This window comes from Rana temporaria, chromosome 10 (genome assembly GCF_905171775.1).
Source record: "Rana temporaria chromosome 10, aRanTem1.1, whole genome shotgun sequence".
Taxonomy (NCBI): Eukaryota; Metazoa; Chordata; class Amphibia; order Anura; family Ranidae; genus Rana; species Rana temporaria.
The window spans coordinates 72,703,973-72,729,339 of NC_053498.1; the positions used below are offsets into that span (position 1 = coordinate 72,703,973).

The 25,367-nt window shown below is 41.0% G+C and overlaps 1 protein-coding gene across 1 annotated transcript in view; it reads left to right on the plus strand.

Moving 5' to 3' along the window:
* The first annotated feature begins 2,837 nt into the window (after window positions 1–2,837).
* Window positions 2,838–25,367, plus strand: part of LOC120915178 (transmembrane protease serine 13-like) — an 89,863-nt gene continuing 67,333 nt past the window's right edge. The window contains exon 1 of the mRNA XM_040325462.1: window positions 2,838–3,326. Within this exon, the coding sequence (XP_040181396.1) occupies window positions 3,312–3,326 (15 nt within the window). The 5' untranslated portion in view covers window positions 2,838–3,311. The remainder of the gene's footprint in view (window positions 3,327–25,367) is intronic.

Consider the following 25,367-nt stretch of genomic DNA (forward strand, 5'->3'; position numbering starts at 1 on the left):
GGGGGGGGGGGTCATAACCCAAATGTAATAGATACCAGGAAATGTGTAATTGGATGCACTTTAATCAATGAAAAGTGGTGTTTGGTGTACTTTAAATTGAGGAATGCCACTGACAGAAATTTAAAAACTAAATAAAAAAGGGTGAAAACAGAGTTGCAGTCAGAAAAATTGCAGCTGACAATTTAAAAAAGGGGGCAGGCACGGGACAAAAAAGAAAACGCAGCAACCAAAAAAAAGGGGGTATACAGCACTGTATACAGCACTAAATGTTATATAATGCTGTGTTAAACACTGCACTCACTAACACTATACTCAGACTACACTGACACCCCATTAAACTCACACTATACTGACACATTATACTCACATTATACTCACTCACACAATACTGACACACTACACTATACTCACACTACATAGTGTGGGGCAGGACTATGAGCACTGATCCATGATTGGGCAAAGTCATCATGACTTTGTCCAATCATGGCTCTGACTGTGCTCTGTGTCCTGATTGGGCAAAGCCTTGTACCTAACCAGTGGTCAGGTGCATTGCTTCACCAAATTAAGGCCCTAGATTGCACTGTGCAGCGGATGTTTTCCCGCCGAGCAGCCCATGAATTCTTGTGTTCATCAAACAGGTGAACAGGCGATGTTTGAGCCAAACTTTTGCTCAGCTCGAACTGTTCATCCAACTCTATTTTCAACCTCTGGAAACTGAATTTTTTAAAGTTTTACAAAGGATTTAGACTTGGTGGTAGAGAAATCTGCTTTTGTTGGGCAAGCTACATGGTGGGTACCTGAGAGGAAGCTAAAGTCAGATAAGGGGAGGGGTGTCATAATAGGACATTGTTTCAGGACAAGCTATCACCCTGAGCTGAGTTTCCCTAAGGCCATCTTCTGTATGCTTGTTTTCTGGCCCTTTTGTCCCAACTCTCTTGCTCTATGATCTGCAAACGCTAAGTGAGAGGACCCCCAGTGGAGTACTCACAGAGTGAAGTGTAGAACGCATGGGATTTGCTTGTTCGGATACAAGAGCAGCTATAACCCAGGCACGGACCGCGTTCTTATGGTTGTGTCACTGTGACAGAAGTCAGCAGGAATGGGGCAACATGCTATTTGTGTTTTTGGCTGAAAAGGCAGGTGGGAATGCCCTCCTGAGACCAAGGAGGTGAAATGGCTATCATGTTATTGTAAACAGATAACTTCCTGTTCTCTCTGTCTGTGCTGACTATTTTCAGTTACCAGTTACATTGTTTTTTGTTAGCACTGAGTACTACTTAAGCTCACCCCTCTATGTTATGGACAATAGGAGAAGAGTGGAGTTATGTGGTCCTATCTTGTTTCTGTTACTGTGTTTTACTGGCAGAATCACCAAGTGAAAATTAAGGAAACAAATTAAAAATGCAGCCACCCCATCTAAGGTTTGATAAGTCGCACAATATATTACATTTTTGTTGTTAGGTTTAGAAATGGTTTAACTTAAACAAAACAGGCTTTAAAAAAAAAAAAAAAAGCCAGCTTTGAAGGAGTAGACACGGCTTGTCAGAGTCCTGCAAAACCATTTTTTAAAAGATTTTAAATGGTATAAAAGTGTGGGCTTTATGACAGAAAGATCATTCTAGCCTGCACCAATAAAGATTTTTGGTCAGTTTCAAAATAGCAAGAGAAGGAGCTTTGCTTCCAGATTACAAAACCAGCATACACAGACTCCTGTGAAGGCCATATCCCAAATTTACAATCACTCTTGTTGATTGTAAGTCAATGATACTATTGCAATAGTTTTTCCAGACTTATGCCGCTGTTTATGCCTTATGACTTATGCCGACGACCGTTTTTCATGACGAAAAAAATGCAATTTTTTAAATTGGTCGTGAAAAATGGTCGTGTGTAGGCTCCAGAGCATTTTTCTTGATGAAAAAAATGGCCGTTAATAATTTAGATCCCGCTCTATTTTTTCTTGACGTTTTTTACATTACATTTTACAAAAACTTTGTTTTTTTTCCATGACGTGAATAACGGTCGTGTGTACGCGGAATTAGAATAGCAAAAAGAATAAGCTTGGCTGCCAAGTAACAAAATTATCAGATACAGTCCCCCAGTTTCTTGTGAAAGTAAGTTTTCAATGTACAGGCACGCTTACAAATATGAGTCTCACAAACTATTATAGTAATTTCCTCAGGTTCGGAATTCCAAAAGATGATGAGGTTTGTTGCCAAAGTATGCAACCAATGGGCACAGCCATTTGTGAAAGCAATGTTTTCCCAAAAGCAGAGGTAATTTCACAAATGCTAGTACAAAGTACTGCTGATAATATTCAAGTTGTTTCCTGTAATCCTGTGGAGCCTTTTAGATCCTCACCCAGACAGTAAATAGCATATTTACTCTTGCCCAAGTTGAATACCAGATTCTCAGATGGCAAAATAGAACCTGTGGCATTTGGCAGGTAAATGATGGAAGTGGGACTAGCACCAAGATGGAGAAAAAGCTGACACTTTATGTTGAGGCTCCACTTACAGCTTGGACCTGGGATCCCAAAAGCCCTAGAGATACATAGGGATCAAACTAAAGACTAGCTTAAGTACTTGCAAGCACAACGTCACCTTTTTTGTTATCTTTGAGATGTTTTAAGCCAAGTGATGTTCACATTAAAGGTCACATGGAGACATATCTCAGATTGTCCTTGTTTTCTAAAACTGTTGTAAAAATCACACGTAGGAGAACAGGGAGGAAGCAAGAGCAGTGGAGCGATGACAAGTGCTGGATTACAGCCTAGGCTGGTATGACAGGTTGAGTGAGTTTGGGAGGGAATGAGGAGAGGATCCCAATTACCTGAGAGGGAGGAGAGCAAAGATGCTGCTTGGCACAGACTAGAAGGCTGGCTATAGCCGTGACAGGAAAGAGGACAGGTTGTGCCCAGGACAGAGGTGGGGGTTATACAGTGAAGGACTGGTACTAACTGGAACAGGCAAAACAGTTACCCAACACACACTTAATATATGACTAAGCGATGGAAAGGTATTACCTGGCTTTAGATTAACCTGGGAAAACGAAGACGAGTAGTGCTACCTGATACTTTACAAAGCCCCGTATTACTTTCAATAGAGGCATTAACTTAGAAAGAGGACTATTGCATGAACAGAAATACGAGAAGTGTCATAATCTGGAGTATTTATTATACTAAATTGTATTGTATGAGATACAAAAAAGGAATGAAGTTGAGACAACAAAACATCTATTGACTAAGATAGATATACAAGTCAATGGAATGAAATGATCTTTCATGTACATTGCTGACCCTCCCAGCTTCATCAATGGCAAATCCTCCGGTAAGTGTTTTACCTACAGATAATGCTATTATTGACTTTGTATGCTTTATATACCATAGTACAGACTAAACTTTACACCTGAGCAATAATGTCGTGGAAGACTGCAAATGTTTGCTAAGTGTATCATCACAGTGTTTGAAGCTGACTGAGTTGTTTAACAAGGTTGAAGTAGTTGTTATATTTAGCAGTATTGTTTGTATTCTGCATATATTAACATTTTTCAATGATTTTCAGGAACACATTTGTCATTCAGCTAAGGCATCTAAACTCACTAAACCTGGTACTACTGTACCTATAAAAATATCTATACTTTTTATTTATTTTTTGTTCTGAACATAGCAATCAAACCTCTCTCTAACCCTGTTTGTACCCCCCCCCCCAAAAAAAAATGACTAGTTGAGCTTTAAAGTATACATTGTACAGAAAAGCATTGCTAGATGTCATTTTTGTTAGTTTTTTTAAAAAAAGGTTATTGATCCAAGGAATATCTGATTGCCTTAGGGGATTAGGAAGGATTTTTTTTTTCTGTTGGGTGAATCGGATCATGATTTATCCTTTTTTTTGTTTTTTGCTTTTTGTTTTTTTACACCCACTGCACAAACTGTGAGCTTAGGGTTCTGTATATGCTGGTTTCCATTTTGGTTATTTTTTTGTTCAACCTGACTAACTATGTAAAACAAACATACCAAAGCTACCATGCTGTAATACACAGTACATACTGATTAAAAAACAAAGCCATCAAGTGGTATACCCCTTAGAATGGCACCTGGGAGACAATATTAGGGTCTGATTTGTGTTTGATCAACTTATGACTTGCTGTTTAGTGCTGTCTGCCCAATTTGACTTCTCATTGAGGACAAGGGAGGAGGTTAGCAAAGGTCAGCTAAGTAATTGCTTAAGAGGTAAAGGGCCCAATGTGAAAATTAAAGGCACAATATATACAGGTGCATCTCAAAAAAATTGAATATCATCAAAAAGTTGATTTATTTTAGTAATTCAATTCAAAAAGTGAAACTTATATTTTATATAGATGCGTTACACACAGAGTGATATATTTCAAGCACTTTTTTATTTTTATTTTGATGAATTTGACTTACAGCTAGTGAAAACCCAATCAAGCACAGTGATACCATGATCATTAAAAAAGGTATTGGTACTTTTGGCAGTGTGGGCAGGTGCCAAGTCCTGCTGAAAAATTAAATCAGCATCTCCATAAAGCTGGTCAGCAGAGGGAAGTATGAAGTGCTCTAAAGTTTCCGGGTAGACGGCTGCACTGACTTTGGACTTGATAAAACACAATGGACCAACACCAACCGATGACATGGCTCCCTAAATCATCACTGACTGTGGAAAATGTTGCATTTCATTTGGAAATCAAGGTCCCAGAGTCTGGAGGAAGAGTGGAGAGGCACAGAATCCAAGTTGCATGAGGTCCAGTGTGAAGTTTCCACAGTCAGTGATGATTTGGGGAGCCATGTCATCTGGCTGTACAGAACAAGTCCAGATGAATGTGAAAAAATACAACTAGCCATTTTCAAGTGAAATTAATCTTTAGTGAAGTTGAAACAGTGGATAATAGTAGTGGTGCTATGAAAAATAAATAAAAAATAAACTCATATTAGAATAATTATTAATAATAATGACTATAATAATAAATATAATAATTATTATTTAATATTAACATTTCATATATACAGTATATTATAAAAATTATACACATGTGTATTGTGCACCATTATTCGGGTTGCCATGAAAAATCTTGGAATTGTGTTGATGGGTATCACAGAGGGGTTTATTTACTGAAGCTGGAAAGTACAAAATCAGGCTCACTTCTGCATAGAAACCAATCAGCTTCCAGGTTTTATTGCCAAAGCCTAATTGAACAAGCTGAGTTTAGAAGCTCATTCGTCTTAATGCAGAGGTAAGCCTCATTTTGCACGCTCCAGTTTTAGTAAATAAACCCGAGTGTACTCTGCTTGCATTTGAGATCAGTTGGATTTCATTCCGAATCCATTGACAGGTGCATTTGACTTCCTTCTAAGTCATGGCAATGTGCTTCAATCTACTTTTGTGTTCCTTTTAATCTTTATGGCAAGAAACATGAAGACAAACAAAAAGATGTCCCTATGGACCCTTTAAAATGTTGGACGAAAAAGTGAGAATGAAAGTCAGAAGAAAACGGATAGTGAGTGGTGGTCGAGATATGGACCGGGGTGGGAGTTAGTTCAAGGGGAGTGTGATTTGATATGTTAACCATCATTAACTAATTGTAAAAGAGAAAGACTTGGGCAGGTAAAGTTCATATTTGGAGAACATATTTGGAGGCTTTATCAAGTCAGGTTGCTTAATCTTTGCTTTGCTATAATTAGTTCATGTTTGAGAATTTTTCTTATCTCCAGAAGTATGGAGCCTTCATGAGAACGTGTTATATCTCATTACTTTTTATCCATTTTTGGACTGGGGGTACCGTATATGACGATCTCTTAATCACTAAGGCCGTGTACAGACGACCAAACATGTATGATGAAACCAGTCCGCCAGACCGTTTTCACCGTACATGTCTGCCCGGGGATTTCTGTATGGTGGCTGTACTCACCATCATACAGAAATCCGCGCGTAAACAATACGCAGGGTGTGTCCGCGCCGTCGCCGCGACGATGACGCGGCGATGACGCGGCGATGTGGGAGGCCCTGCCAGTTCAATGCTTCCACGCATGCGTCGAAGTCATTTGACGCATGCGAGGGATGGCGGGCGCTCGGACATGTACGGTAGGTCTGTACAGACGACCGAACATGTCTGAGCGGACAGGATTCCAGTGGGCTGTTTTAAAACAAGTCCAGAAATATTTGCCCGCTGGAAAAAGGCCCGGCGGGCAAATGTATGCTGGAATCCTGTCCGCTCAGGCCTACACACGACCGAACATGTCTGCTGAAACTGGTCCACGGACCAGTTTCAGCAGACATGTTCGGTCGTGTGTACGGGGCCATAGAGGTAATATTTACTGAGAACCTTTAGAACTATGAGAAATCTGGTGTGCTTCTTTCTGTTTGAATTTAAACTATATATATATATATATATATATATATATATATATATATATATATAGTGCCTTGAAAAAGTATTCATACCCCTTGACATTTTCCACATTTTACCATGTTACAACCACAAATGTAATTGTACTTTATTGGGATTTTATGTGATAGACCAACACAACGTGGCACATTTTTGTGAAGTGGAAGGAAAATGATAAATGTTTTTTTTTTTTACAAATAAATATCTGAAAAGTGTGGCGTGCACACAAGTACGTTTATATAAGTACATTACCATTTGTTGTAACCACCCAGCTTCTACTGGGTAATGTAAAAACAGCCTGAGCGAAGTGTAAATAGGTTATCATATAATTTTTACCTTTTGGATACCATAAGAGTTAGCTCATAAGGAGATACTTGAAGTACTTGTCACTACTCGTTTAGATTTCACACGAAAACAGGAAATGGTCTGTGAAATTTTGCAATGGCTTCTTGGAGTTTTTGCTCTATTGGGTGAGCTATCTTTAGTCTGAGGAGTGGCGAGATCAACAAAATTAGCTACACAAGGTATACCAGGAACGGGACAGATTGATAATCCAAGTGACAGAAAAAAGTTCCATAATTTTGGAGACCACAGGATGATTGGAGTTGATTTAATAAAGACAAATAGGCTGCTTTTTTTTTTTTAAATCATTTTTATTAAGGTTTTCATTGTTATACAAGAATAGCCCACGCAGGGGCCGAACAGTTGCCCACGCAGGGGCCAGTCACCCGTTGAGTGATCAGACCACAATAGGGCACAACAGATAACACAAACAACTTACACAAACAACTTACGAAGACTACAACCTACAATATGGGGAGAGGTTCAATACAGGATGAGCAGTGCTCAGCATAATGTCAACAGGATGATGTAAGCTGGGCAAAAATTGGGTCAGTGCCTAAACAGATCAAAATTACATCGTTAATCTAGAAAGTACTTACAACATCAGTTGCCGTGGTAGCATCGTCTAGCCAACAGGACCATACCTTCTCAAATTTTTGTGGGCAGCCCCTGCCCGAGTAGGTAGCTTTATAAAGGGGTAAACTGGCATTCACTAGGCTCTTCCAGTATTCGACAGAGGGGGGAGACGATTATTTCCAGTGCATTGTGATAGCCTTACACGCATAATACAGTAGCAGGGAGATGAGTATTTTCCTGGCTCTAATTGCTGACATTTGTTCCACCTGCCTCAACAGACAGTATTTGGGGTATTGCCTTCCAATACTGTGCGATTGCTGGGCAAAGCCAGAAAATATGGAAAAATTCACCCGGTTTTTGAGAGCAACGCCAGCATCCTGGAGAATGTGCCGACGACATCTGGTGCAGCCTGTGAGGCGTATAAGGAGCTCTGTGTACAATTTTGTACTGGGCTAGTTTGTCCTGTGCTAGGACTAGAGTGGAGAAGGGGAAATCCCACATCTCCCTCCAGTTATCCTCGTCCAGCTCCGGTATGTCCCCCATCCATTTCCTGCAGAGGGAGGACAACTCGGGGGTGGCAGCAACCAACAGGGACCCATAGAGTTAAAACATGGGTTTCTCCAAGTTTTTTACCCGAAGGGTGGATTCAAGCTCAAATACGCCAATTCAACTGGCTGGCCCAAAAACTGACACCTATATGTATGCACTATTTGGAGGTACCTAAAGTGGGCCTGTGCTGGCATGCTAAACTTGGCACGTAAAACATGGAAGGGGGAAAGCTCTCCGTTAGTGATCACATGTTCAAGGGTCAGTATTTTATATTTGGCCCAGGCCTGCGGATCCGGGAAGGTATTGAACTGCGGTAGGTTGGGTTTCAGCCACAGGGGGTTGTGAGGAGACCAGGAGTTAGGCTGGGGCGCCCTCAGCGCCTCACCCACCTTCCACGTCTGCATGGTGGTTCACATAGAAGGGGTGAGATAATGAGGCGTCTTAGGCCCGGCAAATAGGCTGTTTACTTAGAAAAGTAAATTTTCCCTTTGCAATGAATTTTAGCTTAATGGATGAGGTGAAGTCTGTTGACTTCCATCATCCAATTGTGGGTAAGATACTGTTTTTTTTTTGCACGTGATTAGATGTTCATTACAGAGTGAATTCTCACCACATTTAGTATGCTGATGAAAATGTTCCTTGCACAGAAAAATTCATTTGCAAATTAACCATTCTATTTGCCTTTAGTAAGTCAATCTCATTGCATGGAATACTAACTGGTGAGAAACATCAATTCCAAGCAGTGTCAGTATGAATATTTATAAGGATAAAAGAAGCATGGCAGTTCAGGAGAGTCTGGTAGAATAAATAAGTAACAAGAGACTAACCATAGATTAAGTAATCATTATAAGTGAATCTGGGATTCAAGAAAACTGTACCACTGAATGATATTCAGGGCTTGGGCACACAAATCATATAATAAAAGACTAGGCTAGCAGGTAGTGCCTGCAGACCTGCAGCAGCTATAACAGGCTGCAGTGTATGGCAATTGCTGGTGTTCTGAAGGGCCATAGCCCCCACTTCTGGGTGGTGGAGCTTGGCTATTCCCCCCTCTCTACTGGCTCACTTTGAGGAGCTGCATAATTGGCCAGTAGGACTGTGTGAGTTTGGGGTGGTATGTTTCTTCACAAAAGGGAAGTAATTGTATATTGTCAGCATTGTAATAGCAAAGAAACAATTGGGAATTTTGAAAATCCAATATAAGCTTGCTTGAAACATTTCCTGTCATGTTGTGATTTCTGCCTGTCTGCTGGTCATCTCTCCTCATAACTTCTAGATTCCCTGCATGCGTTGCAGCTTCTCCTCTGCTCATTCCCCTGGTCCACTTTTGATTTCTAAGAACTAAATATCCCATGGTACCATGCTACCTGCAGGCAATGATAATGTGGTGTGTTTCCAATACTGACTGTGCTTCCTGTAGATCAGAAGGCAGGTTCTGTAAAATGTGTGACACACCAATGCATATTCACAAGGCATAGTGAACACATACCACTGCTTTTTGAAGAGAATCATACTTATCTAGGTGGATGCTGCATCTGTCCCCCACCATCTCTTATGCCGCGTACACATGATCATTTTTCGGCATGAAAAAAAACAACGTTTTTAAAAACGTAATTTAAAATGATCGTGTGTGGGTTACACATAATTTTTCGGCTTCTGAAAAACGACCAAAATTTTTTTTGAAAATGCTGCATTTTTTAACGTTGTTTAAAAAAATTTTGTTTTTCGGGTTGTAAAAAATGATTGTGTGTGGGCTAAAACGACGTTTTAAACCAGCGCATGCTCAGAAGCAAGTTATGAGACGGGAGCGCTCGTTCTGGTAAAACTACTGTTCATAATGGAGTAAGCACATTCATCACGCTGTAACAGACAGAAAAGCGCGAATCGTCTTTTACTAACACGGAATCAGCTAAAGCAGCCAAAAGGCAAATAGAACTTCCCCTTTAGAGTGCCGTTGTACGTCACCGTGCTTTGTTCATCATTTTTTTAAAACTATGGTGTGTGGGCAAGGTTGTTTTTAATGATGAAGTTGGAAAAACATTGTTTTTTGGACATGCTGAAAAACTACGTTTTTTTTCAAGCCGAAAAATGATCGTGTGTATGTGGCATAAGACTAAGAAGCAAGCGATCAAAGACCGCTGAGCACCCAGGTTCTAAGTGCTCTGTGACTGTAAGTCACTGCTGTCTGCTCTGCCCCCCCCCCCACTGGCATTTACTGGAGCTCTGGGCTGTGGAGGGGGTGAAAACGGCTGGCTCAGGTTCTCAGCAATTCACTGAAAGGCTAAGACAAATGCTGGTCCAAGCTCCTGGGTGGATCTCGACCATGTGGTCACGATCTTTCCCCAGCCTGAACTGGCTCTGTGACATCAGCTGACAGTGGGCTGTCTGCTTTAAACAGGTCTATGCAGTGCAGCTTTGGCTGTACTTCTCTTTAACCACTTCCTTACCGTGCCAAAGTAATATGACACCGGCAGGGACCCTCCCTCCCTCCGGGTGGACGTCATATGACGTCCTTTCTCCCCGGCCGTCTAGGGGGTGCGCGTGGCATCGCTAGTGACCCGGTGCGCATGCCCGGCGGCCGCAATGTCTGCCGGGCACCCGCGATTGCCCGCGATCACGGCAGGAGTGTGGATCTGTGTGTGTAAACACACAGATCCACCTCCTATCAGAGGTGAGGAGACCGATGTGTGTTCCCAGTACAGAGGAACACACATCGGTCTCCTTCCCTTGTGAGTCCCCTCCCTCTACAGTTAGAATCACTCAATAGGGAACATATTAACCCCTTCAGTGCCGCCATTACTAGTAAAAAAAAAATGCCATAAATCTATCCCCAATTTTGTAGACGCTATAACTTTTGTGCAAACCAACCAATACAAAAAATATGTAGAAGAATACATATCGGTCTAAACTGAGGAATTTATTTTTATTTTTTTAAATTGTGATATTTGTTAAATCAAAAAGTAAAAAATATTGTGTTTTTTTCAAAATTGTCGCTCTTCTTTTGTTAATAGTGCAAAAAATTAAAACTGCAGAGGTGATCAAATACCACCAAAATTAAGCTCTATTTGTGGGGGGGGGGGGGGATTAAATTTGGGTACAGTGTTGCATGACCACGCAAGGCTTTAGAAAACAGAATCCACCTGCAACATGTCAGGAGCTTTGTAAAATCTGGTTGCAGTGGGTTCCATAGAACTTTGATTAAGGCCCACTTGAACCTCAGTTTAAATCGGCTAGATAAATAGGTTATCCAGGTCATAAAGAAGGTGCTTAATGCCTTATTTTACATGTTCTTGCTAAAGCAGCCATAGCCTAATTAGAAAAGCCTGTCCCCTGTCAGCAGATGGAGAGTGGGATCTTTGCTCTCTGTGGGGAAGCAGTGGCCTCTCTGCAGAGGTCTGGCTCTACAGTAAGAAAAGTTTATGGTTCCCGCTATTTGGAGGCGTATGACTCTTAAGACTCTTAAGATTTTCGGACGACAGAACGTCCAATTTTTGTGGCATGTTAGTCTCATGTCCAAAGTGAAGAGGTTACTAACAATATGAGAATTTTCGTTTGCCAGAATACAACATTAGAAGTGACACAACGTGTAAAATAGTTTTGTATGTATTCTTTCATTTCTGAGCATGCGTAGTCTTGCTCTTACGATTTTTTTCATACAAAAAACGTAAAATGAAATGAAAATCAGACGTTGAGTTCACATCCGACAAAAAATTTATAGTCTGCACATCCAGCTTTTGTCTGATGAAAAAGTGAAATCGGCTTTAGGAAGCACCATACTAACCGTAAAATTTGCGGACGATCGGTTGTCATAACACAATTGACATCCGAAAATCAAAGCGTGTGTACGGGCCTTAAAGCGGAGGTCCGGTAAAAAAAAAAGTTAAAAGTCAGCAGCTACTAACACTAACACGGTAGCTGCTGACTTTTAATAAGGACACTTTCCTGTCCTAGTCGTAGCGATGTCGGCCCCCCGCCGATCCTCGATCCTGGCAGCTCCAGGCGCCGCCATCTACAGTAAGGGAAACGGCTTCACTGCCCGTTTCCTAATGCGCATGAGCGAGCAGCGCGGCACTTTGTGAATGGGCCGGCTGCTTTCTGGGATACACACAGTTCCCAGAATGCAGCGCGCTCCATTCACAAGAAGAAACCGAGTGTAGGAGGAGGAAAAGGATCCACCGCGGAGGATGAAGAGGCAGATTCAGGATTCATAGCAACAGCTATTTTGGGTAAGTAAAGAAATGTTTTTTTTTTCATTTTCATTTTTTTTTTTTCTGACATGCCCACTTTAAGAAGGGGCATGTCAGACCTCTACAAAGAAATTACTTATTCGCAACAAACAGAACCTTCCATGCATTTAGCTATTTTACGTTGAACACTCATTTGGGGTTTGAGGTATATTACGGTTAGTGGAATTTCTGAACTTAGCACAGCTGCATTGTTGGTTGGACAACCTTAAAAATTTACCAGCTGATTTATCGTATTTACTTGTTTTAAAGTAAGCCTGACCTCGCCTGAAAAGTGTCTCAGGTGACAACAGTGCTGCACAACACACACCCTTTTGACTTGTGTTCGATTTCCTATGTTTAAGCAAACATATGTTTGCTTAAACTTCCAAAATGTGTTTATTGGTCATCACTCGCAAAAAAAAATCTTACAAAGGATTAATGAAATGTTCACTCTTGTCAAATGCAAACAATGGGGATCTATTTTAATGGTGTAATGACTGATACATGGGAGCATGCTATAATTATTGTTAGAGGAAGGAAGATGTCATTTTGTTGACACAGATATGATTGTGCAGTTTGCAAAACTAATGGAGTAGGCACCTGGCATTCAAATATATAAAAAAAAAAGTATTGTGAAAGTATTTTATTGATAGTAAGCATGCCGTATCAAATTTTAATTAAAGAAAATATTTTATACATATGTATTTATAAATATTGTTGTTTATAATAGCTTTCTTTATTTATGAAAATATAATGGCCCATACACACAATCTTAAATTTGTATGAGAGTTCGTTCTTATTTTTTGCATTCTAGTCACATATCGAAAATGGAGAGGTTACAAAAGTTTCGAAAATTCTCGTACGACAAAATAAAAAATCGGAAGTGATGTATTGTGTTGTAGTGTATTTGTATTGTATTTTCGGACGATAATTGTACTGATTAAATGAAAATCGTACAATCTGGTATCATACGAGAAACATTTTCATGCTTGTCTGATCAGATAATGCAGGATGAACTGTAGTGATTGGCTCCCGAAAGCTCTGTACCAATGATCCGATTATCGTACGATCTCTTAGAAAGTGGTATTTTTCGTATGGTTTTCGAATCGTATGTACGGGCCATTTGCTTTAAACATTTGTTTAGAACATGTGCAGTATGTTTTTCAGAAATAGCAAATTGTTGCTGGTCCTTGAACGCCTTTGGGTTCCATTTGTTTTATGGCTCCTACAATAAATTGATGTTAGCGCATGGCTCATGAAAGATGACTGTAAAGCTTCGTACACACGATTGGATTTCCCAATGGGAATTGTGTGATGACAGGCTGTTGTCGGAAAATCCGCCTGTTTGTATGCTCCATCAGACAATTGTTGTCGGATTTTCCGTGGACAAATGTTTCCGCCAACAAATGTGTGTTGTCGGATTATCCGATCGTGTGTATACAAAACTCCAAAGTACAAAAAAACGCATGCTCAGAAGCAATGCTCACCATAACACAACATTAGCAGAAGTTGCCCAAAGGGTGGCCCTAAAGAGCTGAAAAAACATGTAGATACTGGCAGATGCTCTTTATATACCTGGTTTGATACTGTTTCTATGTTGGATTTTTTTTCTGTTTCAAATATTTTATTGAATTTTATAATTGCCAGCAAATTTCCATTAACAAAGCATGTACAATAATATAATAGAAATAGATATTCCATTAACAGAACATGTACAATAGTATAGTAGAAAAAGACAAAATCGTTCAGGAAAGTAACTCTTAGAAATGTAAATTAAAATAGATAACGTATCGGATTGTAGGATAAGATTATGTAACATGAAGTGTCATAATCATAGCTTCATGGCGGCTATTTGATGACAAGTAATTGAGAAATTAAGTTGATTGATATAATAATAATATAATAAAAAAATTATGTCATCTATGAAGAGAATATAATTGAATGAACCTATAAAGAAATATAAAGTTAATGTGTTGTAGAACCGCTGGGGGAATAAATTATACTAAACCAGGGCCAAGTTCCTTCTCTTGGCTTTATCTGGTGCGAAGGTCAAAAATCCCAACCAATCAAAGCATCTTCTATTACATCCATGTTGTATTTTTTACAGCTATTAAAGTATTGTGCCCGCCCTTACGAGTGATTACATTAACTTGGCACACACCCTCTATTTGGTCCGGAATGAGCTTAAGTGCCTTTTCTTACCAAATGCACCAGCATTCTCATTGTATCTCCTGTAATTTTTCCGGTGGTGGAAAGAGTATTCTTTGTGATATACAGTTTCTCTATTGTTTTGTTTTCTTGTGGAAAATTTGAAAACTTTAAAAAAAATAGATTATTATACAGGAATTATATAGCACTAGCAGTTTACACAGTGCTTTACAATATAAAATAGAGAGTGTATAGTTACCATACAATGAAATACCAGCGGGTTAGGAGGGTTAAGGGTTAAGATTAAACATAAAATCACATCAGAATGCATTAGGGGACTGCATTCCACTTCCCTTGGACCATGACAATGTGACAGTGTGCATGCACCACACACTAAAGCCTCATACACACGATCAGATTTTCTGTGGCTAAAGCGTAAGACTTTTGTACGAAGGGCATTGGTCGTGAATTTGTCTTGAATACAAACAGAAAAGAATTGCCAGCCAATTAAGTTTATTACTAAAAACGTAGAGTTGGTAAACTTACTTAATAAAAAGTGCTCACAGACAATCTACGAGCGGTGAGCTTGTATTCCTGCGTCACTTCCGGTTTTGCATATAGCTCAATCCCGACGAGTATCGTCAGGCCCACGTGACTTCATCAGAGGCCTTCATCAGAAGTCACGTAGGCGTGACGATATGTGTTGGGATTGAGCTATAGGCAAAACCAAGATGTGACGCAGGAATACAAGCTCACCATTTGGGGATTGTCTGTTTGTGAGCGTTTTTTAAAAAGTGAGTGCACCACCTTTACGTTTTTAGTAAAAAAAACTGTTGATTTAAACTTTATTACACTTTCTGGGACCTTGTTTTCATACTAACCATTGGTACTGAGGTGACCACATAGGAGGCTGTACCCAGCAAAGGGAACCCAACCTATACCAGATCCATTAGAGAGGGACCCTACAGGGGACCTCCGGGGGCCATCTTGAGCATTGGATCTAGATACATGCTGTCATCTTACAGCCATAGGATCAGAGGCTAGTGCACATTGAGGTGCCATCACTTTGGAGTGGCTTGACACCAGCCGTTCACTTACTGTTTGGTGAAGGAAATTATCACTCATCTTATACTCCTGGATTGACTTGTATTAACAGTTTCGTTTGTGTTTTCTTTACTTTTGATTGGCACATTGGTTAAACATATTATCACTTTGGCTGGTATTTGCGCCCAGTTGTTTATTTACGTGATATCCTTTTTTGCACTGTTCACTTTATTGCACCTTGCGTGCACCTCTATATCATTTGTTTGTTGCACCTTACCCTGTTCATTAATTTATTCACTTCATTGATGCATTGTGATTTGTGCATATCCATATAGGGCCAGATTCAGGTAGGGTGCGCGTAACTCTGTGCGGGCGTAGCGTATCCTATTTATGCTACGCCTCCGCAACTTTGACAGGCAAGTGCATTTTTTACAAAGCACTTGCTCCGTAAGTTGCGGCGGCGTAGCGTAAATTGGCCGGCGTAAGCCCGCCTAATTCAAATGTGTAAGATGTGGGCGTGTTTTATGTAAAATCATTGTGACCCCACGTAAATGACGCTTTTTACGAAAAAGTATCCCAGTGCGCATGCTCCAAATTAACCCGCAAAAAGCCAAAGCTTTCGACGTGAACGTAAATTACACACAGCACTATTCGCAAACAACTTACGCAAACAACCTAATCGACGGAAAATTTGATGCTGGCCCGACGTTCATACTTAACATTGGCTGCGCCTCATATAGCAGGGGTAACTTTACGTCGGAAAAAGCCTTGCGTAAACGGCATGTCTGTACTGCGATGGCCGGGCGTACGTTTGTGAATAGGCGTATCTAGCTGATTTACATATTCTAGGCGTAAATCAGCGTACACGCCCCTAGCGGCCAGCGTAAATATGCAGTTAAGATACAACGGCGTAGGAGACTTACGCCGGTCCTATCTTAGCAACATTTAAGCGTATCTCAGTTTGAGCATACGCTTAAAGTTGCGACGGCGCAGATTCGGACTTACGACGGCGTATCTACTGATACGCCCGTCGTAAGTCTTTCTGAATCCGGGCCATAGTATTTGCACCTGAACTTTCAAATTGGAGCTATTTGTCACTTAGTCAATTTACCAGTCACTCTACAGCGCAGCACTATTTTTTTTTCCCATATTAATTTGTTTGCTACGGCTCAGCTGCAGGCTGCTCATGGTAACCACTTGGTTGTAGTACACAGCACGAGAGTATCACTTTTATCAGCACATTTACACTGTTATACAAGCTGTACACTCACTACTTTGCATTGTAACAAAGTGTAATTTCTTCAGTGTTGTCACATGAAAAGATATAATAAAATATTTACAAAAATGTGAGGGGTGTACTCACTTTTGTGATATACTGTAGCTGTTGAAGCTGTGCTGAAGAGCAGACTGTATAAAGAGTACTAACTGGCAAACAAATATTTCCTTGTTGCTGTGGTTTACTGGCATGGTTCATCAGTCTCATGGTTTTGCATGACTAAGTTTATAATAATTGGGTCAATAATTTAATATTCTTAATTTCCATGAAAGCTATTCATTGATTTGTCATGTAATGACATAAAGTAAAACTTGCCCGCTTTCATTAACTGATATATTCATAGAATGTTATTGTCTTTACTCCACCTTTGAGAATTTCAGCCAAGCGGGCAACATGTCATAACCTGCAATCGTGCATAATAAATTGATACTAATGGTAGGACTATTGAGGTGTGAATACTAAAACGATGCCAGTGTTTAACTTCATCTTTGGAAATTGGAGGTGGAACTCAAGACAGACACAAAACAACACAAATAATAGAAACATTACATTGATCAAATTCATTTATGCATGGATTTAATAGGTTTTTAAATACAGCCAGTATAAGTACCTAATGTGATTATGAAAGAATGACCATAAATGCAAGCCATGTAAACTTTATTGTACCGTACGGTGCTTATTGGAAGGGAAAGCAGATTGGTAAAGTTGACTCTTCACTGACCGATCACCAGGCTGGGGAAGAGACACGACAATACTGAAAAACCCATTTCTTATCACAATTAGAAATCTTTCACGTCAGCTTCTATTTCTGCGAATTTGTTTTAACTAGAGATTAAATCTTAGCTGAACAGTGACAATTCCTTTTTGGCTGTCCAGTGGTGGGGTCCACTTGGGATCTGCAAGAATAATCTTATGCCGCGTACACACGATCGGATTTTCTGTCTGAAAAACCATGGATGAATTCCGCTAAAGCTTGGCTTGCATACATACGGTCACACAAAAGTTCTCTGAACTTTCATCCATCAAGAACGCGGTGACGTACAACACTACAACGAGATATTGAAGTTCAATGCTTGCGAGCATGCGTCAAATTTTTTCCGAGCATGCATCGGAATTTTGCGTGTCGGAAAAACTACAGACACTCGTATTTTCTCATAGGAATTTTTTTCTGGCGGAAAATTTGAGAACCAGCTCTCAATCATTTGTTGGCGAAATCCCGACAGCAAAAGTCAGATGGAGCATACACACGGTTGGAGTTTCTGTTCTAAAGCTCACTTTGGATTTTTGCTGCCGGAATTTCCGATCGTGTGTATGGGGTATTAGAGGTTCAGTGCATGCGGACTCTCAGGCCTCGTACACACTACCGTTTTCCTCGACAAAATCCATCAAGAAACTTGGTGGCAGAGCTTTTTTGCCGAGGAAAACGGTCGTGTGTATGTTTTTTGTCGAGAAAACTGTTGTGGATCTCGACGAGTAAAAAAGAGAACAAGTTCTCTTTTTTTCTCGTCGGGAGTCCCAATTTCCTCGTCATGTTTCTCGTCGGGCTGGTTTACGATGAGAAACACGTTTGTGTGTATGCTTAGAAACCCGCACTTGCTCAGAATAAAGTATGAGACGGGAGCGCACCTTCGGTAAAAGTAGCATTCGTAATGGAGATAGCACATTCGTCACGCTGTAACAGACTGAAAAGCGTGAATCGTCTCCCACCAAACTTTTACTTAACACGCAGTAACATGAGATTAGTAAAAGCAGCCCCAAGGGTGGCGCCAGTGAAATCAAACTTCCCCTTTATAGTGCCGTCATACCTGTTGTATGTCACCGCGTTTGAGAACAACGAGATTTTGTCTTGACAGTGTGTATGCAAAGAAAGCTTGACAAGATTCTCGACAAGCCTGACAAGGAACTCGTCGAGGAAAACGATGTTTCTTTTACGAGGAGTTTCTCGGTCGTGTGTACGAGGCCTCAGAGTCTGGCTGTTGCGAGCACATCTGCAGCACTGGATTACTGGTCCCATGCACTGGAACCAGTGATGGCGATAGACCAAGATGGTCAACTTAAGTTAGTAAAGCATGCTTTAGGAGGTGAGGAAAAAGGTGCTGGATGGATGGGAGGAGGATAGAAAGGGTGTTCATTTTTGCAAGGATGTGCTTTACCAGTTTGTCTGTTCTATCCCACTGGACATAACTTTTCAGTGATTGGACAGTTGTAAAATATGCAGTTACCTCATGTTGCACTTCTTACACATCTTCTTAGATAAGTCAATGCAGGATAGCAGATAATACAACAGAAATCCCAGAGCACAGCAAATCTAGTAGAGACTTGGAAAAGACAATTGAGAAGTAGAACATTATGCATGGAGACATGTATTCACACATGTATATGACATTATGTGCTTTTGCCCCTTTGGTGGTGGACCAAATTTTTAAAAGCTCATTTGTGGCTTGGAAAAACAGCTAAACACTACGGGGTAGATTCAGGAAGGGAGCGCGTATTTGTGTGCGGGCGTAACGTATCCTATTTACGCTACGCCTCAAGCAACTTTGACAGGCAAGTGCAGTATTCACAAAGCACTTGCTCCGTAAGTTGCGGCGGCGTAAATTGGCCGGCGTAAGCCCGCCTAATTCAAATCTGTAAGATGTGGGCGTGTTTTATGCAAAATCATCTTGATCCCACGTAAATGACGCTTTTTACGAATGGCGCATGCGCCGTCCGTGAAAGTATCACAGTGCGCATGCTCCAAATTAACCCACAAAAGTTCAATGCTTTCGACGTGAACGTAAATTACGCACAGCCCTATTCGCGAACGACTTACGTAATCGACGGAAAATTCAACGCGGTCCCGACGTCCATACTTAACATTGGCTGCGCCTCATATAGCAGGGGTAACTTTACGCCGGAAAAAGCCTTACGTAAACGGCGTATCTGTACTGCGACGGCCAGGGCGTACGTTCGTGAATAGGCGTATCTAGCTGATTTACATATTCTAGGTGTAAATCAGCGTACACGCCTCTAGCGGCCAGCGCAAATATGCAGTTAAGATACGACGGCGTAGGAGAATTACGCCGGTCATATCTTAGCAACATTTAAGCGTATCTCAGTTTGAGCATACGCTTAAAGTTGCGACGGCCCGGATTCGGACTTACGACGGCGTATCTACTGATACGCCCGTCGTAAGTCTTTCTGAATCCAGCCCTATTACTTTACAAACTAGAGCTGACTGAGCAATTTTTAAACAAAGTAAAGCAAAAGAGCAGTAAACTGGTTTTCCTCGGGCATGTGAACTGACAGTGTATGCTTTATTCCCCCAGAAGATACCATATGAATGAGAGTGCAATATCCGCTATGGACACAAAAACATCAGAAAACATGGTTTCTCCCATCAAGAACTTTTAGGCCTCGTACACACCACCGGATCTATCCGCTGGGATTTATCCCCGGATCAGTTCCAGCGGATAGATCCGGTGGTGTGTACATCCGAGCGGACATGTATCTGCGGAAAAAATTCCAGCCGACGGATTTCCAGCGGATAAAAATTTCTTAGCATGCTAAGAAATCTATCCGCTGGAATCCTGTCCAGCGGATTGATCCAGTGGTCTGTACAGACTCACCGGATCAATCCGTCCGCTCCTCTCCCTCGCATGCGTCGTAATGATTCGACGCATGTGTGGAAGTCTTTATCTTCCAGCGTCGCGCACGTCGCCGCGTCATCATCGCGGCGATGGCGCGACACGTCACCGCGGATGGATTCCGCGCGGATTTCGATCTGATGGACGGAGGACCGTTTCCAGCAGATAATCCTCTCGTGTGTACGGGGCCTCAGAATTACGGAAATTATTCAGATATCTGCCGATGTGTGGTGCTATATAGTTTAGGTGTAACATATGCTTCATACTGCAGATTTTTTATTATATACAGTGCCTTGAAAAAGTATTCATACCCCTTGATATTTTCCACATTTTGTCATGTTACAACCAAAAACATAAATGTATTTTATTGGGATTTTATGTGATAGACCAACACAAAGTGTCACATAATTGTGAAGTGGAAGGAAAATGATAAATGGTATTCAAAATGTTTTACAAATAAATATGTGAAAAGTGTGGCGTGCATTTGTATTCAGCCCCCCTCAGTCAATACTTTGTAGAAACACCTTTCACTGCAATTACAGCTGCAAGTCTGTTTGGGCATGTCTCTACCAGCTTTGCACAGCTAGAGAGTTCAATTTTTGCCCATTCTTCTTCGCAAAATAGCTCAAGCTCTGTTGCATTGGATGGAGAGCAACTGTGAACAGCAATTTTCAAGCCTTGCCACAGATTTTCAATTGGATTTAGGTCTGCACCTTGACTGGGCCATTCTAACACACAACTATGCTTTGCTTTAAACCATTCCATTGTAGCTCTGGCTGTATGTTTAGGGCTGTTGTCCTGCTGGAAGGTGAACCTCTTGACACACCAATAAACACCAAATTTGTGGAGTGTGCGACTAATAGTTGTCCTGTGGACAGATTCTCCCACCTGAGCTGTGGATCTCGGCAGCTCCTCCAGAGTTACCATGGGCCTCTTGGCTGATTCTCTGATGAATGCTCTCCTTGCCCGGGCCTGTCAGTTTAGGTGGACGGCCATGTCTTGGTAGGTTTGCATTTGTGCCATACTCTTTCCATTTTTGGAGGATGGATTAAACAGTGTTCCATGAGATGTTCAAAGCTTGAAATATGTTTTTATAACTTAACCCTGCTTTAAACTTCCCCACAGCTTTATGCCCGTTCTGTCTGGTGTGTTCCTTGGCTTTCATGATGCTGTTTGTTCTCTAACAAACCTCTAAGGGCTTCACAGGACAGCTGTATTTATAACTAGATTAATTTGCACACGGGTGGACTCTATTTACTAATTAGGTGAATTTTGAAGACAATTTGCTTCATTAGATTTTAGTTAGGGGTATCAGTAAAGGGGGCTGAATATAAATGCACACCACACTTTTCAGATATTTATTTGTAAAACAAAATTAAAACCATTTATCATTTTCCTTCCACTTCACAATTATGTGCCACTTTGTCTATCAAATAAAATCCCATTACATTTACATTTTTGGTTCTAACATGAAAAATGTGGAATATTTCAAGGAGTTTGAATACTTTTTCAAATGTACCCTTTATGTTAGTGTGAATATTTGTTAGATTTTTGTCCTTGAAATCTGAGGGATTGTATGGTTTGAGATCTGAAATGAAACGAAAACGATAAATCTTTGATGTCTCATCTCACCAAGGGGGAGAGAGAGCGCTGATTGCAGTGATATTAAGAGATATAATCAACACATGGTAAGGTCTGTTATTAGGAGCTCTCTTATCATGGTAGCGCAGTGTTAAAGCATGTTCTTCAATTTTAAAACAATTTCATGGTTACTATTGCAACTGAAAGCTAGTTTAACCCTTTTTAATACCAGGACATATATTATACATTCTGGCAGTCAAAGCGATAAGCATTGACAGCTCCAGAACCTACAGTATTTAGGTATTATAGCATTGGGTGAAGTATTAAGTTAGCATTAGTGGTTAGTTGCAGGGTTGAATTAGATTTAGTGTTAGGGTCAGAGATCAGGGAATTAAATGTTATGGTTAATTTTCTAGGTCGTTGTTTTATGTAAAGTAAAGGGTTGGGTGTTAAAAATGTGCACGTTTTGCCGAACTGTACTGCATTTTTTTATTTTGTATTTTTCCCTTACATACACTTGAAACGTAAAGCCTTGTACACACGATTGGAATTTTCGATGGAAAAAGTCAGACGGAATTTTTTCATCGGATATTCCGAACTTTTGTGTGCCCCATCTGAGTTTTTCCATCGGAAATTCCGAGGGACTTAATCCCCGAACACACGATTGGAATTTCCAATGGAAAAAGTCAGACAGACTTTTTTCATCGGAAAATCCGACCGTGTGTATGCCCCATCAGAGTATTCCGATAAATTCCATCAGAGTTTAGATAGAGAACATGTTCGCTTTTACTCCAATGGGATTCCGTGGGAATTACGATGTGATTTTGGTTGGACAAAGGTCCAATCATGTGTACGGGGCTTTAGAAAGAGAACATGTTCTCTTTTTTTCCGATGAAATTCTGTTCGTCTGTATGGAACTCCGACGGAGAAAAAAACACCCATGCTCAGAATCAAGTCGACGCATGCTTGGAAGCATTGAACTTAATTTTTCTCGTAGTGTTGTATGTTTTGGACGGTCGGAATTTGGTGTGTATGCAAGCTTGAACGGAATTCCATCAGTAAAATCCATTGGAGTTTATCCCGATGGAAATTCCGATCATGTGTACAGGGCATTAGGTGTTAGGAATAATAAGTCTAGTCTAGTCTAGAATGAGCCCGTGGGTTAGAGTTTTTAGTGTGGCAGGATCTTGTTCACTGTGGAGAAGACAAAGAATACCTGGGGCTGTTCTGTAGTAGCCTGTAGGAGTCTCCGATGGTCCTTAGCGATGCTGGTTCCAAGGTCAGCCTCCCAAGTGGCCATTAGAGTTGAGCTCTTCAACCTGGTACCAATACAATGATATCACAGCACAGACCCACATCTCTACTTCCTACATTTGTAAGGGATATTTTTATTTGTTCTTTCGCTTTGCTATTCAGCTGTTATTCTGCTCCAAATATTTCCCTTAGAGCTCCAATGATTGGTGTAGGTTTGGATACTTTGTAATGCTTTGGGATGTGTCACCAATGTGTTAGCGGTGCTATTGAAGTCATTTCAAGTGCTGATGAGTGTATTTCTTTTATGTGTATGAGTGTACATGTGGATTGCTAATCTTAAATTATTTTTAAAATTAAAGCCAAATGTTTACTTATTATTTTGTGCTGTAGGATTCTGACTCCAGTCCAGAATTTAGTTGAACAGAGCATGCTCCATCAATACCCATCTTTGCTTTTTTGCCCAATTTATTTTATCTTGGGCATTTGAAATTGGCGAGTGTGAGACTATGGGGGTCATTTACGAAAGGCAAATCCACTTTGCTCTAAGAGTGCAAACTACAAGTGCAAAGTGCACTTGAAATTGCATTTGGAAGTGCAGTCACTGTAGATCTGAGAGAGACATGCAAGGGAAATAAAAAACAGCATTTTAGCTTGCACATGATTGGATGATAAAATCAGCAGAGCTTCCCCTCATTTCAGATCTACCCCTCAGATCTACAGCAACTGCACTTCCAAGTGCACTTTCAGTGCAAATTCAAGTGCACTTTGCACTTGTAGTTTGCACTTGTAGTACAAAGTGGAATTGCCTTTTGTAAATAACCCCCTATAAGTAGGTGGTGGGCTGTGCATACTGTAGGGCAGGGGTGCCCAACCAGTGGCCCGGGGGAAACATGTGGCCCGCGGAGCCCTCTGATGTGGCCGGCGACCTCCTGCTCTGGGTTGGCGGAACCGACATCCCAGAGCATCAAGTGTTCTGAATGGAGCCAGCAGTAGGGCAGTGTGAAAGCAGCCTTAAGCCCTTTTCACGTAATTGGTCCGACCCAGTCGGACCCTCCATTCACCTTTAATGCAAACTGCTTAAAAAAAAAAAAAATCCATCTGGGTGGATCGGAGGGCCTGTAGGGTAGAGTGGGCTGTGTCCGTGTCCTCTCTAAATATGCAGAGTGCACATGGACCTGTCATCCACCCGATTCGCATATTGTGGCCTGCGACCGGTTACCAAGTCGCTTAAGTGGCCCTCGCTCTTCATAAGGTGGGGCATCCCTGCTGTAGGGAGTTGACAAGAAAAGTGGACTGTGCGCCTAATCAAATGGACACTGTGGGCCAGATTCACATAGAGTAACGATGGTGTATCTCCTGATACACCGTCGTATCTCAGAGTTGCGTTGGTCGTATCTATGCGACTGATTCATAGAATCAGTTACGCATAGATATGCCTAAGATCCGACAGGTGTAACTGTGTTACACCGTCGGATCTTAACTGCAATTTTAAAATGGCCGCTGGGGGCGTTCTCGCTGATTTACGCCGAGAATATGTAAATCAGCGAGATACGCCAATTCACGAACGTACGCGGGCCCGACGCAGTCACTTTACGCCATTTACGTAAGGGTTTTCCCGGCGTATAGTTACCCCTGCTTCTATGAGGCGCAGCCAATGTTAAGTATGGCCGTCGTTCCCGCGCCGAAATTTGAATTTTTTACATTGTTTGCGTAAGTCGATCGCGAATACGGATGGACGTAATTTACGTAAACGTCGAAACCAATAACGTCCTTGCGACGTCATTTGGAGCAATGCACGCTGGGAAAATTTCCAGGCGGCGCATGCGCTATTCGATCGGCGCAGGGACTTGCCTGATTTGAATAATACACTCCCCCTAGCCGCGGAATTTGAATTCCGCCGGGGGATTTATAATACCCCGTAAAGATCTGCTAACCTATGTGAATCTGGCCCTGTGTTTCAGTTACAAAATACTTTAGCTTTCAAATAAGTGGGATAGAGACATTTCACATTTATGAACACTTTTTGGTTGATAGTTATTTATTAATTTATGGACACAGTTTTATTGTGCTGTAGAACTGTATACAATAAGGATCAGTCTTATATTTATTGTAATTTCTCCGATTCTTATCCCAAATTTGGTAAAACATAATTTCACTCTTTGTTATCCATTCAAAGGTAAAAAAAAATCTCCTTGCAACCAGACTGTAACATATATGAACAGCTTATGAAAATTTGTAGAGTGTATATATTTATGTCCGTCTGCTGCTTATCTGGCAGCATGAAGACCAAGGCCAGCCATAGATGGTTCTAATCTCGGTTGGTTCAGCAGGAACGTGCCGAGATTC